This window comes from Microtus pennsylvanicus, chromosome 10 (genome assembly GCF_037038515.1).
Source record: "Microtus pennsylvanicus isolate mMicPen1 chromosome 10, mMicPen1.hap1, whole genome shotgun sequence".
In the NCBI taxonomy this organism is placed as follows: domain Eukaryota; kingdom Metazoa; phylum Chordata; class Mammalia; order Rodentia; family Cricetidae; genus Microtus; species Microtus pennsylvanicus.
Genome location: NC_134588.1, coordinates 18353832 through 18371562, shown reverse-complemented (window position 1 = coordinate 18371562; position 17731 = coordinate 18353832). Strand labels below are relative to the sequence as shown.

The following is a 17731-nucleotide window of genomic DNA, read 5'->3' as shown; positions in this document are numbered from 1 at the left end:
TTGCTGTCTTCCTGAGTTTTTATAGTGGTATCCAAATTATTCCAATTTTTAACTCATATACTGCTAGATAACTTTGAAGTCTTGTAAATATTCTAAAGGAGAGTAGTAGCATGACTATACTTTTATTTTGAAATGTAAATGGTAACTCCAATGTGTTGGAATAAATGGATGGAAAGTCACTAGTATGAACAAGTTCAGTTGGAAGACCCCTGTAGTGATTTAGAAAACAAACTAGAATTTTCCCTCCATGCTTGGTATGGTACCTGACAGATATCACCAACCTGAGGATAGTTCGTGGTGGTGGATTGATTTCCAGTAATTGAATTGAGGGTAGCTGTTTATGCACCCCTTTGAGTATGCAGAATGCTCTAACATAATGTCTTTTATGTTTTGAGAATTTTATAGATGCTTGCATTGTATTTTGAACATACTCACCCCTCAATTCTCTCCTTAACTCACCCCAAATCCAACTCCTACACTTCATGTATCCCTTCAACTTCATATCCTTTTCTTTTTCTATAATCCACCATGACCATTTTATGTTGTTTATATACTGTGGGTGGGGACATCCAGTAGAGCATGATCAACCATCCAGGCCCACACCTTTAAAGAAAACTTTCTTTCCCTCCATTAGCAGTCAATAGCTTCCTGGCTACTGATGAGGATTTTTGAGTCCCTTCACACTCCATGCTGGTATGCTCACTGGATTAACCTTGTCCAGGGACTCACAGCTGCTGTGATTTCACGAGGGCAATGGTTTCTGTCATCTAGCATGTCTAGAAGACACTGTTTTGTTTTGGTCTACATTGATTTCTCATTCTTAAGATCTTTCTTTCCCCTCTCCACAGTGGTCCCTGAGCCTTGCAGGGAGGGTATAAAGTGAATGCACCTCTTGGTGGATGCTCTCCAGACACTTATTCTCTGATTTTTCAGAGTATTTCATCTTGGAAAGCAACTCTCTGATGAAAGAAACTATCCAGAAGAAGAAGCTCGCCAAGTCAGAAATCAGAATCCTTCACATAGATGACTATGGTAAACGTTGGCACATGCTGCAGCCTTCAAGAATAGCTTTCTCTGAATCTTACACTTTTACATTTAAATGAGTCTCCATCTTTAATATTTTGCTCTTTCTTTAAAAGAACTTCCTTTACAGTTGTCCTTTCCCAAAGATTTTGTGGAGAAAAACCAGTATGCTCTTCTTTTAATAATGTAAGTATTTATTTTTTTATTGAAATTCATAGATCTAAAGATTTCATAATTATGTTCTTGTGCTTCAGATGGCAGATTCATTAAATGAACAAAAGATTTATTCTTACCTAACTACTGTCCTGGTTTCACTTCTTTTGTTGGGGTAAAATATCTTGAGGAAAGCAACCTATGGAGGAAAGGGTTTATTTGGGTTAGTAGGTCCAAATTACAGCCTTCATTGTGAAGAGTCAAGTCAGATTTTTCACATCCAAAGTCAAAAGCAAAGAGATGCATTCAAATGTTTGTTTGCTTAACTGTGCTCTGCTGAATTTTTCCACTATTATTCAGTTCAAGACCACCTGCCTAGGGAATGCTACTGCCCACAGTGGAATGAGTCTTCCCACATCAATCAACAATGCTATCCTTTACAGACATATCCAGAGGCCAACATGATTTAGAAAATTGCTCTTCCAAAATGATTCTAGTTTGTTTCAAGTAGGTAGATAAAAACTCTACACCACAACTAGGACGGCTAACAACTCATGGAGACCATCACTGAATATTGTCTGAGATTGTTCAAATTTTTGGTACATCTTTAACCATGTAATGAATCTGATACTGTCACTGAAAATAGTGTCATCAGGTATCTTGGTTTGTGTATGTCTGCTTAGTAATTATTGAAGCATTGTGCTCTTGGTCAGTATTTTTGCGACAACAAACAAACTTTTATTTTCATTTTTAAACAAAAAAATAGTCTTTGTTACCCTTTAATTTCATATTCCTTGCCTTGTGATCAAAGAAAGTAAGTCTGTGCTTAAGAAACCTGAGGTTTGTAATGTTGTGCCTTAGATCTGAATTTACTCATACTTTTTGTAATATCAGGGAATATGGACTTCAGTATAGTGACCATAACATCTCGTAGTAACTGATACTCATTGAGTCTTGAGTATCTAAGGCTCTGATTTGCTATGAAACCTGGTACCATATTGGTCCACAACACATTATGCTATCCAGAATTTTGTTCAGGACATTAGTAGGCATGTGAAAATATGAATGTGTCTTGTGTTTACTTATTTCAGGATGATTACTCCAAAGTTTAGCCTGCTTTTGTTCCAAGTCTAATTTGCTATTTACTATCGGTAGTTTTTTAGAAAAGTGACCTAACTTTGACATAGTAATTCAGCCTATAATATGCCACCTTTCTAGGTTAAATAAAATGAATCACACACTTTGTTCCATGTCTCCATTGTGTTCCCCCTAATATATATGATTCATTGACTTGGAGTGATGGTTTGCAATGACTGTATTTAGATATTTTACTTATGTAACTAATATGTCACTGTGTGTGCGGGTATGTAAGCCAGAGGTCAATATCAGTCAATGCCAGATGTCTTCCTTAATTTCTATTCACCTTTTCTTTTTTGGTGGAGGCAGAGTCTCTCATGTGCCAAGAACTTGCCAAGCAGACTAGGATGGCTGAGCAGAGCCTCAGAGATCCACATCTTTCTACCTCCCAACTCTGGGATAACAGTTGTGTACAATCTTCAAACTGGGGATATTTCGGAGATATTTGAGAGATCTAGCTCAGGTACAGACAGTTTTCTGACCCTGATAACCAGAAGGAACTACAATTCTAGTGGTAGCTTTCTCAGGCACCTTTCACTTATTCTTTACTAATTCTTTTGCTGCTCTTCCCTTTCACCAGCTCTTGTGTATGCATATAACATATTGAGGGAAATATTAATTGCATGAAATTGAGAAAACTTGGAAAATCAAGCATTTTTTGTCTTATTCACTGTTATCATAATTTCCCTGGGAGAGACAAAAACAACATCTACCTCTCCTTCTAATATCTCAGAACAAACTTACATATGCTTTCTCCAGTCCTAGGAGGAGCCAATGAATTTATAGGCTTACTTATAGTAGTGGGGGAGGGATTTCACACAAGAGCAAATGTCTTAATTAGGATTTTTATTTTTGTGAAGAGACAGCTATACCATGTCAACTCTTCTAAAAAAAAAAAGCATTTAATTGGGATCGGTTTCCAGTTTCAGAGGTTTAGTCCATCATCATCATGGTGGGAAGCATGGCAGCATGCAGGCAGACAGGATGCTGGAGTTGAGAGTCGTACATCTTACAGGCAATAGGAAGTATTCTGAGCATAGCAAACTTCAAAGCCAGTCCCCCATGGTAACACACTTCCTCCGATAAGGCCATACCAACTCCCACAAAGCGATAGCTCTAAATAGTGCCACTCACTATGAGATATGGAACCAATTGTATTCCAACTCCCACAACCTTAAAACAGCCACACTGGATAGTCTGCTCCCAGCAGGTTTGATGAATTCAGCTGGCAACATGCCCCTCACCATTCTCAACGTATATACTCCAGTCTCTCCCCCAGTCTGTGCCAATGAAATTGAAACAGGATGGCATGTAACTGGTAAGGGTGGGTGAACGCTTGGGTGAGTGTCCCATGATCCTCTTCTCCTATAAGCAGGCCTAGCAAAATTGAAAACAATGGCATTTTGACTAGGAGGACACTCATATTATAGTCACCTTGTCCTTCAGCAATAGGGATTTTGTTGTCCTTGTTGTTGTCACAAGTTCACTAAGAATTAAAGTTTCCTTAGAAAAAGGGTTCTAAGAGGGTACCATGACCTTTAAGATGGAAGATAGGGGATGACATTGTATTTGTGGATTGATTCCTTTATTCAGACGGATGCAGAGGCTGTTATTTGTGCTTCCATGCCTACCTGCTGCAAGGATGAGGAACTCACTGTGGATAGCAGACCAGACCTTCAGGTGGTTTATGTTTGAGGAGGGGTGCTAACTTGGTCTTCTTGGCTTCAAACTTTCCCTTTCATTGGGTTGATTCTGACTACTTACAATGATAACTTTAAATCAAAAAGTTGATGCAAAAATCTGGTGCATGGAAAGGACCATCTGAGTCTCCTTTAAGAAGCACAGTAGTAAATATGTTGGCTGAGACTGGCTTCCAATTAGAGCTGTCAGGATTTCCTATCCACTGCTTAATAGTCAAGCTGCTGTTATATTGTAAACAAATTGGGGCTAATAGTGTGTCCTTACATATGCACAGTGTGCAACAAATTTTATATGCATATTATTTATACAAAATGAAAGTGTTATCTGGGCACTTAGTGTTTAATAAATTCTAAGTATAAGCATAGTTGCTTAATAAATTGTATAAAAACATAATGTTATCTGGGACATAAACACTTTCAGATAGTGATTAATAGTTTGTAAGTATAATCATACTTTTATTAAAGATAGTTATATTTTACACATTTAAATATAACAGTATAAATATGAGATGTGTGATATAGGACCTAGAAAGTTATTTAATAGGTGAATGCTACCAGATCAGGTGAAGTAGTATAGTCAGGCTCATTGAATTTAAATTGTTGCAATCTGACCGGCTGAAGCAAAGACTGCAAGCAGGTATGTGATTCTGTCTCCAGTTTCTGCCTTCAGATACTTCTCACATTATATATTAATCTACTCAATTCCTGACTCCTAGGTTTTAAGATATCAGTTATCTAAAATTGGGCAAAGTATGTCACATGTAACCCAATAATGTATGTTTTCATTTCTATTGATTAACATAATCATTTCTAGAACTTTATGGTAAGACATCTAAATAGACAATGGCAAGCATAAAGGTGTTTTTAATCCCTTTTTTGCCTATCTAAGATGGATTCAACTTGCCTAATATGATTATTTCTAGTCACTTTTCTGAAAGTGGCCTTAATTCATTTTATTTATAACTGGAAAATCCCACTGCATAGGGAGTGAGAGAAATTGCTTAGAACTGAAGGAGATTCTTTTTCCTCCTAGATGTAAACCCTATTTTCTAGTTATGATATGACTTCCCTTTATAAAACTGTAATAGTTGATTGTGTTTTTCAGTAGTTATGGGTTAAACATTGCTCAGCAGAAAACAACCAGGCTTCTTTTACTTTGTCAGGAATGGAGGATGACTTGGCATCTTGATTTTTGTTGTTTTGTGCAGTGGATCTGGTCTACAAAGAGACAGAAATCTTTTCTTGGCCTGAAGAGCTTGGTGTATAGCTGATTGGGGTGTTAGAAATATAGTTCAGTTCATAAATTGCTTGCATTGGATGCATGAAGCCTGGCTTCCAGCCCCGGTGCTGCATAAACCAGGACTGATCATACAGGCTGTATCCCCAACACTCAGGACGGGAAGACCAGAGGATCAGAAATCGAAGGTCACTTCTGATCTACATTTTAAGTTTGAGGCCAGCCTAGGATACAAGAGGACCCCCCCCTCTCTCTCTCTCTCACACACACACACACACACACACACACACACACACACACACACACACACACACACAGTATACCAATCAGTCATTCAACTAATCAATAGCATAATTGTCATTGAGGTCATAAGACTGTATCTCTTGCCCTGATCTTTTGATTGATTTTGTTTCCTGGAAGTTTACACTCTTAAAGCTCTGTAAGCTCTGTAACAGTAGATTACCTATCTGAGTACTTCTGTTCTAGGTGACCACTTTGCTTTCTGCTTGACTTTTCTGTCCATTAGTATCCCTCCAAGCCCTCTTTCTCTGTTGTTTATCTGCCCTCTGTGAGGACAAATGCTGGGACTTCCACCTGGATGATGTGACCCTCATAGTAGCCATCAGAAACTAGCTCCTCTAGATACCAGAAAACACTTGATCACAGCCAAGTACATCTCTTTGATCTTGGCTCAATGTATATTTGCTCATGCTGCCACATTCTTTGCCCAACTGAAAAATGTTCTAGTAATGTTTAAAGACATATTTCTAGATATTTCTCTGCATGTCCTTGTTTTTGATATGTAACCATAGCAGAGAATAATCAGTAGCACAATTAATAAAATTCCAGAGACAGATATTGTGGCTCATCCAGAAAGCCAGAAAAGCAAAGTAGGCAAGACATTAGAGAAGACTTAACCTTTACCAAGAATGGGTGACCACAGACTAAGCAGACTAAGCTCCTCTCCCTCTAGTGATGGGAATAAAGGCATATGGTTCACCAGTACTGGGATTAAAGGTGTGAGCCATAGTGACCTGATTTTGTTTCTACATTGATCTTGTGTATCCCAGTGTTGCCTTGAACTCACGGAGATCTATCTGCCTCTGTCTCTCAAATCCTGGGATTAAAGGTGTGTGCCACCACTGCCTGACATCTAGTGGCTTAGCTTTGCCCTTCTGATATTTAGGCAAGATTTATTTATTAAAATATAAATCCATTTGTTGACCAGTTAGCTCCTTTGTATCATGCTGCCTCAGGACACTTATTGGAACATTAGTCATGCCCCGTGAATACTGACAGAATTCATGAAAGAATGATCAAAAAGCAAAAAGCAAATGGGTCATTGAACAATAAAGGTTTTCCAGAATGAGGTGAATTCAAGAAAGATTGGAGCATAAAGAATTTGAGCACTTACAACATATATTAATTTAGCCTTCTAAGTGAATCAGTTTCTCATTTCTTTAGATTTTTCTGAATGATGGTGAAAATTGAGCCTTATGCATCTTCTCACTTGACTTCATAATTTTACGATTGAACATATATTCTTATGCTAATAAGAATTAACATCAACTACTATTATTTCATTTTATACATATCATTCTAAATATGTATAGACACCATGCATATATGAAGTTTATATGCAGTTTCATGTTCTTAAAAATGTACCTATGTGTGGGCACATGTGGAACATTGAAGGTCAGCATCAGCTCTCATTCTCAATCACTCTCTATCTCAAGGGTCTCTCTCTGAAGTGTTTGCTAGGTCCAGCTCGTCAGTTTACCCAGGGAAACTGTTTCCTGAGTTGTCTCTAGAGCCTGGGATTATTAGCAGGCCACCATATTGGCTTGGTCTTTTAACTTGGTGCTAAGTGTCTAAACTTCAGTCTGCCTGTAAAGTTCTTTATCCACTAAAGCATCTCCTCAATCACCTATGACGAGTTCTCAGAGAAACATGCCTGCACATAATTTGTTCCTATCTTAACAGGAGAAAGCTAAGAATAGAATATGTCAAGTCTGCCGTCCCCAGAATCATGAACAGAGCAAAATTATTTCCTGAAATGGAATTGAATTTATTTGTTTATGTCAAGGCCTCTGCTTCTTATAGTACCTATCATGCCCAGCGGGCAGATTTTGCCATATTATAAATAATTACTGGATGGTTATCAATGGATACAGAATTCAATCTGAAGAGATTTAACTCTAGTTAAGCTCCTTTGTTTCTGTGTTCTTCCCACTTCACAGTTCACAATCCTTTGAAGATGACTCTGCAATGAATCCAAGACCTCCCTCTAGACCTTCAAATACCTCCAATGGGTGTCCCTGGATGGGGACAATGTCTTTGGCACTAGGACCTGCAGAGCTCATTTTAGATCCAAACTACAGCAACATTAAAGAGTCAAACATGGAAGTCAGGGATTTTTGAAAGCATTTTTATTGTGGTCTTAATGCACTGCTGAAATAGTAACTATAAAAAGCATCATCCATTGCCTCTAAATGCTGATGCTCTGGGAACCATTGCACATGAACCACGGTTATGTGTCTTCTATGACGATGCCAACTCCTTTATTACATATGAAATATTCCACACCTGATATGGGACCTCAAATATGCCTGCCTATTTAATGTGCAATTCATGACACATTTTCTTTAGAAAGTAATTTTCTTACATACTGGGATGAGGACAGGGTAGGTATCATAATTTTTTTAATAGGTGAGGAAAATTGAGGATGAGAAGTGATAGGTAGTATCCCATATAGTGATCATCTATCGAGAGATGAAACATTATTAGGAGCATGGGAGCACAGAGAGAAATCAGTGAGTAAGGGTGCTTTCCACCAACCCTTAAAACTTGAGCTTGATCCCCCAGGTGGAAGGAGAAAGATTCTTCCTGAAAGCTGTTCTATGACCTCTGTATGTGAATACACACACACACACACACACACACACACCACAAATACAATCACAAATAAATGAGGGAAATGTATAAACTCACAAAAAAGGCTCAAAATAGTGTAGACAAGTAAGGGGCATTCAGGATCTTCATCTCTTAAGACTATGCTGACTAAAAATTCTGGTTTCTTTGCGTTTGTAGAAATCAGCCTCATATGCCTAACATTTAAATGAATATTTTCTGAGCGAGTGTTATTGCTAAAAGCTGACGTTTTCTAATTATCTAATTTTGTAGATTCTTTACTTCTGTGTCTCAGTGTATTGATTTGTTAGATGGTTCCTCTATTGTCCACTGTTCATTGTTAGCATTGTGTTGCTGTTTTGTTGTGGTTGTGGTTGTTGTTTGTTTGATACAGAAAAGTACTATAAGATTAGAAATCTGGGTTATACATCCAGATTTTCATTGACAAATTAATTCATAGAATCCAGCTAGATGAGTAGGAAAACAAAATGGTGTAACTACCAGAATTTGCACAATGCCCTATCAAGAACAAAGTACACTTTCAAGGTTTGCATAAACATAAAGTCAAGGAATTTAGAAGTTCTTTTTGAGTGTGGCCTGACTGAGCAAAAGTTTGTAGACCAGAGCTAACACACAGTCACCCTTCAGCTAAGATTTATTAGAAGAGAGTCTCATAGTCATAGACATTCATGGCCATACCCTGAAGTAGAAGAGAATCAGTAAAGAGGCAGGGAGAGCACCATGACCTTGAAAGCAGAGGCTTCTTTCAAAATCCAGAGAGCCCTTGGAGAGATCACTGCCATGTGTAGCATGATAGTGAGCTCTGAAGGGACAGACAGATCCCTCAATTTTCCAGAGCAGATGGAGTGCCAGGCTTTTGTAAATTTGCACCCCTCATAAACTCAGCAGAACCCCAGGTGTCATGGAGGTGAGCATTGAGTCCCACACTGGCTAGGACTGAAGTTCAGCATTGCTTAGGCTCTGGGTAGCTACCCTCTTTTTGGTTTCTGGCCAGGCCTGAGTTCTCTAACAGTCCCAGAAGAAAACAGTCCTGAGTGGCAGGCTCCTAGTGGGTCTGTAGTCTAACAGTATGTAATGAGTGTCTGTGGATTCACTCTTAATTCACCCCCATTCCTGATCTCTATCTTGGGAATTCTGTGTCTCAATACTGTACTCACAGGAGTCCCATGATCAATTAATTACATTTTTACTGAGGTTGTTGAGAAACTGTCACTTGCTTATTTTGTAAAGGTATAGTCTTATATTTTTGGTACCAAACTTGGTACCAACCACATGCCCCAGGAAGTCAAGCATCTGAACTATTAGAAGAAAAGGCAAATAAAAGTAAAAAATAAAGAAATATTCAATGTGGCCACGTCAGAAAGAGGGGTAAGGAAATCTAGTGGCTTCTTCTAGCCCATCTCTAATTTCCTGAAGAGAAATTAAACTTGATTTTCTGGACCAGGTATATGCATCTAAGGAGTCCTGGGCAGAGTGTTGCCATGTTGGCCTGAACAACCATTTCTTAGCTCCACTCTCATCCTGCAAGCTGGTCTGTCAAGTTCTTAGAACTGTGTGAAATTTCTTGCAGGGAGACAAACACTCCTCCCCTCTGCTCAGGCTGAGAGTCTTCTTTTTCTTCTTGCATGAGATTCTTCAGGACAATTTCAGTTCTTGGGGTTTGTTGGTTCCAGATTCTGATAGTAAGATCAGACTGTCTTCATTTCTGCCAGACCAGTCACCACGCTTCCATACCGCCCTGTTAGGTCACTAGCTCTACTCCTGCCTTTGCTCTTTCTCTCCCCAAATTCAAGCCACACCTCCTGTGGTCTTGCTCCTAGCAGAGCTTAAGAGTAGAAACAGGCTCCGCGTTGCTCTTAGACTTGAATTTTTTTCCCTTACTGTGGAGAGCAAGACCTATAAAAAGACCTCTGTTCCCAACCCCAAAGAAACACCTTCTAGAGCCTGTATTCGCTCCCTACTTCCACCACTGTAGGCAAACCTAGACTCCTACCACTGTGTTGCCCATCACTTCCAACCTTCCAGTTCTCCACCCTGCACTGACCAGTCCCCACTACCCAAGAATAAAGTACCTTGAATTGTTGCCCTAGGCTTTATCAAAATGTTCCTGGCTCCTGGAAAGTAGGCTAAGTTGTAAGAAATGGAAAATCTGAAAGAATGAGAAAGTCCCTTTCTTTCCCTGGAATGTAAGACTTTTCCTTCAGAACCCATTAAGCTGCTCATGCATGGTGCAGAAAACCCTCCTAATTTGTTTGAGTGCCTTCCATTGAAACTGATAATATTGTTCCCTATTTATACAATACTCCATGTAAAGGATTTAGTTTGTGTGTATTTGTGTATCTGTGTGTGTGAGTACACATGTGTGTATGTGTGTGTAGAGGCCAGAGGTTCGTATTAGGTATCTTCCTCAATTTCTCTCAACCAAATTTTTTGAGACTAGGTCTCTCACAATACCTGGAGCTTGCTGACTCAGATAAACTGGTGGAATGGCAAGCCCCAGGAATTTTTCTGCTGGCACACTGCCTGGATGAAGGGTGTGAATTACCATGACTGTTTTTTTTTTTTCATATGGATTGTAGTGACTTCACACAGGTCCTTGTGTTCCTGTGCCAAGCACATTACTGACGGAGACATTGCCTAATCCTCTTCCACATTAGTTGAACCAGTTTATAGAATGTTTTTCACACTAACAGCTAGCAGGTGTGCATGCATTTCATACATAACAAGAAGACAGTGGATCCTTCTACACTGATCTATTTCTATATTGTGCTGGGGTACCTTTTAATGGTAAATGATGTAGGTATAACCCTTTCAAAATGCAAAGGAATTGAAAATTGGATATTCTTCTGTCTTTGGGATGATGCAAATATTTAAACAAATAAAAGAACTTCCAGTCTCCTTTTTTTCTTCTTCTTCAATGATGCTGTTAGAAATTATCTCAGATGGAAATTGGCCAAAGGATAAGAATTAATGTAGTGAGACTTGACAGGAGAGATCATTAGAAGACTGTATTTCCTCCCTGCTTATCCTACGTTTTCTGCCTGGGTGATGTCCCCAAGGCCCTTTCCTGTTGGTTCTATTCTGTTATTTTCATGTGTTGTCTAGGATGTTTATCCCAAGGTTAATTTCGTGTGGATGATACTAATAGTCCATTTTCGAGCTTTGGGCCTGGCTCATTAATAACCATGCTGTTCACTGTTTCAACCTGTGTAGTGATGAAAGTCCATCTTTTGACACTTGCTGCAGCTGGAATAACAGGACAGAAAGGGGTGCATTCTGCAGTTCTTTTATTGCGCTCATGAGAGTCTTTAAACAATATTTGTATTTGGCTAAAGAGACAGTGCTGGGTTCTATTTAGAGAAAGAGCAAAAAGGTATACATTGTCCTTGAAGGAAAGAAAAAGTCTTTAGTAGATAATCATTGGTCCTGGCATGAGGAAGTCTGGTCTACCAAAATCACAAAGCAAATGGGAAACGTGGAGCAGGAGGTGAGGAAGAATAGAATAAAATTTCTGTTATACTAAGGCACACTATTTTGTCACTCATAAAAAATATTTATTTTATTGTTTTATTATGTCTTTGTGGAGAGGGGCTATGTGCGTGTGAGTGCAGATGCTATCCAGGCCAGAAGACTGTGCCAGTTCCCATGAGCTGGAGTCAGTCATTCTATTGGGTACCAAGAGCCAAACTCTGGTTTGATACTAGAGCAGTAAATGCTCTTAACTGTTGAGCCATCCCTCCAGTCACCATATTTTAAGATAAATAATGCATTAAATACAATATATTCTTAAATTTAAAACCCAAAAAAGAACCAACACGCCACCATGGTAGCCTTCCCTAGGAGTTGTTATTTGTGGCCTGCAGGTGGAGTCCCTATCGTTTCAGCCTCAGGTGGCACTTGTTCTTTACCCCTTGCTGTTGTACAGGTGTCTATCGTAATTTTTTGTGTTTCCAAATGTCAACTTACAAGGCACGAGTAAAATTGGATTCCACCAACCCTGGGATTCCAGTTCACTTTCTCTGTGTCTTTAGATGTTCTGTCTGAATATAGTGACATCTTGTAGTGCCAGGGATCAGAAATGCACTGTATGAATTTTAGGGAACAAAATTCCTTACATAACAGCTTTCGCTTTGCCCATAATCACTTATTTCCTATACTTTTTAGTTCTATACCATAAGTAAAGGGCCAATAAAGAAAAAGTAAAAATGGCTGCTTCATGTCTGGGGGTGAGGTTTTGTTGTAGGTAAGAAAGAACAGGCATTTGGAAGAGTCCAGAACAGAGAGGAAAAGAAGCAAACAGGTCATGGCCAGGGCTATCTGTAAGAGAAGCAGGAATAGTGGGAATGGAGGCAAGTGTAGGTGTGCTGTTTTCTAGAGAATGAATGCGTATTTGGGAGAAGTGAAGCCTGTGGGCTGTAACAGCTTGGGAGGTAGCATAGTAGAGTAGTTGGGGAGGAGAGAGGGGCCTGGAGGCCAGCAAGGGTTTGATATGCAGCAACAGGTGTATGATAAAGGTAGATTCTGGCAGGTAGAACCCCATTTTGCAGGCCCCTGAAAAATGTTGGGTATAGGATTGCAACAATCTCTTTGTAGGTCACAAGAGCCAAGACTCTTTTGGAATTTGGAGAACTGGAGTTCCTTTTGGATTTAACACTTACAGATGCTGTCTGTGCTCAGTGCTTAATGTTCTTGGGGTCTCTCTCTCTCTCTCTCTCTCTCTCTCTCTCTCTCTCTCTCTCTCTAAATATGACCTAGAAATTGCTTTTCTTAAATTTTTATTTATTAGATTTTGTTTTTTAAAACAAAAACATCAATTCAGCCAGGCGGTGGTGGCGCAAGCCTTTAATCCCAGCACTCGGGAGGCAGAGGCAGGCGGATCTCTGGGAGTTAGAGGCCAGCCTGGTCTACAAGAGCTAGTTCCGGGACAGGCACCAAAGCTACAGAGAAACCCTGTCTCGAAAAACCAAGAAAAAAAAAAACATTAATCCAAATTCCCCCTACCTCCCTTCCATTCCCTCCACACACCCTCCCACCCTACTTGCCTCTAATCCTCAAGAGAGGATAAGGCAATTTGCCTTGTGGAAATTTCAAGGTCCTCCCAACTACATCTAGACTGAGCAAGGTATACATCCGAAGAGAAAAGGATACCCCAAAGCCAGTACATATCATAGAGACAAATCCCAGTGCCACTGTGAGTGGCCCCCCAGTATGCCCCAGACATACACCTGTCAACCACATTCAGAGGGACTAGTTTGGACCTATACTTGCTCCTTCCCAGTCCAGCTGGAGTTGGTGAGCTCCTATTAGCTCAGGTAAACTGTTTCAGTGAATGAACCCTTCATGGTCTTGACCTCTTTGTTCATATTCTCATTCCTTCTACTCTTCAACTGGACCTTGGGAGCTCTGAAGTGGGTCTTTGCCTGTTTCCATCTGTTGTTCGACAAAGGTTCTATGGTGATATTTAAGATAATCACCAGTCTGACTATAGGCCAAGGCCAGTTCGGGCACCCTCTCCTCTATTGCTTAGGGTCTTAGCTGGGGTCATCCTTGTGGATTCCTGCGAATTTTTCTAAAGCCATGTTTCTTTCTAACCCCATAATGACTCTCTCAATCAAGATATCTCTTTCCTTGCTCTCATATCTCTCCTTCCTCCATCTCAACTATCCCATTCTCTCAAGTTCTCCTCAACCCTCCCCCTCTTCCCTTCTCTTCCCCTCTTCCTTCTACTCCCTGCCCCCATGCTCCCAATTTTGTCAGGCAATCTTGTCTGTTTCCAATTTCCAGCTGGGTCTATATGTGTTTTTCTTTAAGTTCACCTTATTACTTAGCTTCTCTTGGATCATGAACTATAGGCTCAGTGTCCTTTGTTTATAGCTAATATCCAGTTATTAGTGAGTACATTCCATATTCACTTTTTTGGGTCTGGGTTACCTCACTCAGGATAGTGTTTAAAAACACTAATGATAGCTTATGTGGGAGAAGATGTGGAGTAAGGGGAACACTCATCCATTGCTGGTAGGAATGAAAACTTGTACAACCACTTTGGAAATCAGTGTGGCAGTTTTTCAGAAAACTGGAAATCAACTTACCTCAGGATCCAGCAGTACCACTCTTGGGAATATACCCAAAAGATGCTCAATCATACTACAAAAGCATCTGTTCAACTATGTTCATAGCAGCATTATTTTTAATAGCCAGAACCTGGAAACAAACTAGATGCCCCTCAACTGAAGAATGGATAAAGAAAATATGACACATTTACACATTAGAGTATTACTCAGTGCTTTAAAAAATGACATCTTGAATTTTGCATGCAAACAGATGGAATTAGAAAACACTATCCTGAGTGAAGTAACCCAACCCCCCCCCAAATGAATATGGCATGTACTCACTCATAAGTAGATACTAACTAGAAACTGTTGATGAGAATTGTGTACTGTGTTGGTGTCTCTTTGTGAGCACATATGTTATTGAAAACCAGTCTTGATGAAACTCTTATTTTCCAGGGTAGGAGCATGAGGGTTAGAATTATTAAGCAAAGGAAACAGAGATATAAGAGAAATAAGTGACAGAAACACAGAACAGCATCTGGAGGGATATTCAGTGAATCCTGAATCCTTCTCCTTTTATTTTCCCATGCTTCTGTACTTCACTTTTAAATGGGAGGGGAGAATGCAGTAGATTTCATTAGCATGATATAAGGAATCGATTTGAATCCTTTGACCTTTAGCCCAAGTGGTGCAGATCCACCTCTATAATACTGATTAACCACACCCTAGGTCAGAATCTCTTGTTTGTAATCACATCTGTTGTCAACAACATGGAAACAACAAAAATGAGCTCCAAATCTCTGCCCTCCGGTAAATGTGGGACAGGTTCATGTGTGTGGACCCTCACAATATGTGATGGTAGAAGAGAGACGACCTGGTGATTTACCCTTGAATAGTGAATTATGAGGAGAGAATTATTGGAATGTAGCTCTGGTAACAAAAATAAGCACTTGAATCTAACAGTGAAAAGTTATACTATCTCTCCCCAGTGGAGAAAAGATCCAAGCTCTGTTATTTTCATGTCCACCTTGGCATCTGGCTTTCAAATTTTTTGAGACATTTGTGTTTCTGCTTTCTTTCCTGGCTGTTAGCTTGAAGGCTGAAAAATACTTCTCTTTTTACTATTTGTTTAACTTCTCAGTGAGAATTCTATCGTGGACAGGAAGAAAACCCTCAGGAAATATTAATACAATATTTTCTTCAGAGTCCAACAGTCTTTAAGGTTATACACTTCCTGTTAAATTATATGAAGTTCCCATGCCTGTTAGCACTCTATCAGACCCTTCAACCCTTGTAAACCATACATTTATTTCCTCAACCCAGTTGAAGAACCTAATAAAAATAGACTTGTCTGTCAAGTTGACGGGAATTCTTCAGAAAAACCTTCAAAGGGGCCACATATAGTCTCATTTTTTCTCTTTGAAAAATGAATTAAACCAGGCTCAACTATGCAGTTTTAAGGCATGTTTACACCGCATCCTTGGAGCTCTTCATTTAAAACTTTATGTAAGGAAAATGGTTTGTCATCAAGAATTAACCATCAGGCTTCTCAAAAATTATGTAAAATGTTAAGAGCCAGCAGAGATGATTTCCATATTGGTTAGCCAGTTAATATGAAGGGGAAACCTACCTGACTGCCAATTGCTCCTTATTTCATCAAGTATGCTCAAATTTGCAGGGATGAAGAACCAGGAGGCCAGATGGTGACAGATAAGTTCCATGTTGACTGGGATTCCGTTCTTATTGACACTGATAATGTCATTGTAGCAAGATTTGATGGCAGAGGAAGTGGATTCCAGGGCCTGAAAGTTTTGCAGGAGATTCACAGAAGGATAGGGTCGGTAGATGCAAAGGACCAAGTAACAGCTGTAAAGTAAGTTGGTGCATGTCTTCCTATTGTTTTCCATAACTGCAGAATTTATGTAAGGGGACTTATTACTCATTTAGGCAGTGTTTGTGGGTCTACCAATTTTCTAAGTTGAACGTGTAGCTTTCTTGCATTTTTCTCAAGTATCTATCACACTTAGGGACACCATAAAGAAATAATCTTATTATCCTCCGCAATTAGAATTTACTTTGGGTTTATGGAATTGTGAGAAGCACTTCACCACTATATTCCTGATTGACAGAAATCTACACTATCTAGCATGTCCACAACTAATTATGATTTTTCCTTTAAAATACTAATACATTTTTGGAATGATATTTAGAGTGTTTCTTTGTGTGTGTATGTATGTGTGTGTGTGTTTGTGTACGATGTGTAGGTGAGTACAAGCTGTTAAACAGATGTAGAGGTCAGAAGACAATTGGCAGGAGTTAGTTCTCTTTTTTAACCATAATGATTACATGTAGACCATCAGATTTTACACTATTACCTTTACCTACTAAGCTATCTCATCCACCCTTAGCTCTAATTCTTTAACATCCCAAAGTTACTATTACTATGGTGGCATGAAAGGTACAATAGGAAGGTGCTTAGTATAGATCAGCCAAGCGTGGTGTAAGGAAGCTATCTCTACGGGTCGTGGTACACCTGGAGATTCCACATCTGTAAACAAGCTCAGAAATGATGACAAACTACTGGACTGTAGCTTTGAGGAGAAGACTATGAACTGTTCAGGCACTTTGTATAAGGAAAGCCTTTCTAGTAAAGCATTTCTACTGGTGTGTGTGTGTGTGTGTGTGTGTGTGTGTGTGTGTGTGTGTGTAATGCTACCATCAAATGTTGGAGTCAGAAGACAACCTCAGGTGTCCATCCTCACCTTTCATCTCATTTAAGACAGCATCTCTTGAGGTCACCCCTGTGGATGCCAGGCCACCTTTCCCATGAACTTCTGGGAAGCTACTGTCTCTACCTCCTGTCTTGCTGAAGGAACTCTGGGATTGTAGGGACATACTACTTTACCTTGTTTTATGAGGGTTCTAGGGATTTGCATTGAGGTCTTCATACTTCTGCCCACTGAGTCATTACTTCATCCCATAGTGAAGCATGTCTAAAGATTTTGGGGAGTGTTTATACTTGTCTATCTGTCTATAAGTCATAAATTCAGACATATGTTTGACTCAAAAATGTATAACAATGTATATATTTATGTTTTCCCACAGATATTTGTTGAAACTGCCATATATTGACTCCAAAAGATTAAGCATTTTTGGAAAGGTAAATAGAAATACTGAATATATTTTTCCACACACACATATGTATGCATGTATTATGTATGTATAATTTCATTAGTCATTGTACTTTACTTTTCTGTATGACCCTTTAAAATAACATAATTCATATTGTGTCTATTCACTTGCTTATAGGGATGTCTATTTCTCAAGCATACAGTTGATGGCTGGTGTTAGAAATGAGAAGTATTTCTATGTATTTGGAGGAAGGTGTATATGCACATGAGTTTAGTACCTGCAAAGTCCAGAAAGGCATCAGATCTCCCTGGGTATGAGGTTATAGGCCTATGTGAGCCTCCTGATGTGAGTGTTGAATTCAGGTCCTC

At 39.3% G+C, this 17731-nt stretch overlaps 1 protein-coding gene across 3 annotated transcripts in view; it reads left to right on the top strand.

Moving 5' to 3' along the window:
- Positions 1-17731, top strand: part of Dpp10 (dipeptidyl peptidase like 10) — a 1483954-nt gene that overhangs the window by 1448355 nt on the left and 17868 nt on the right. For all 3 annotated transcript variants that reach the window (XM_075987761.1, XM_075987760.1, XM_075987762.1), the window contains exons 18-21: positions 934-1032; positions 1140-1209; positions 15910-16104; positions 17337-17391. In XM_075987761.1, coding sequence (XP_075843876.1) covers positions 934-1032; positions 1140-1209; positions 15910-16104; positions 17337-17391 — 419 coding nt within the window. The remainder of the gene's footprint in view (positions 1-933; positions 1033-1139; positions 1210-15909; positions 16105-17336; positions 17392-17731) is intronic.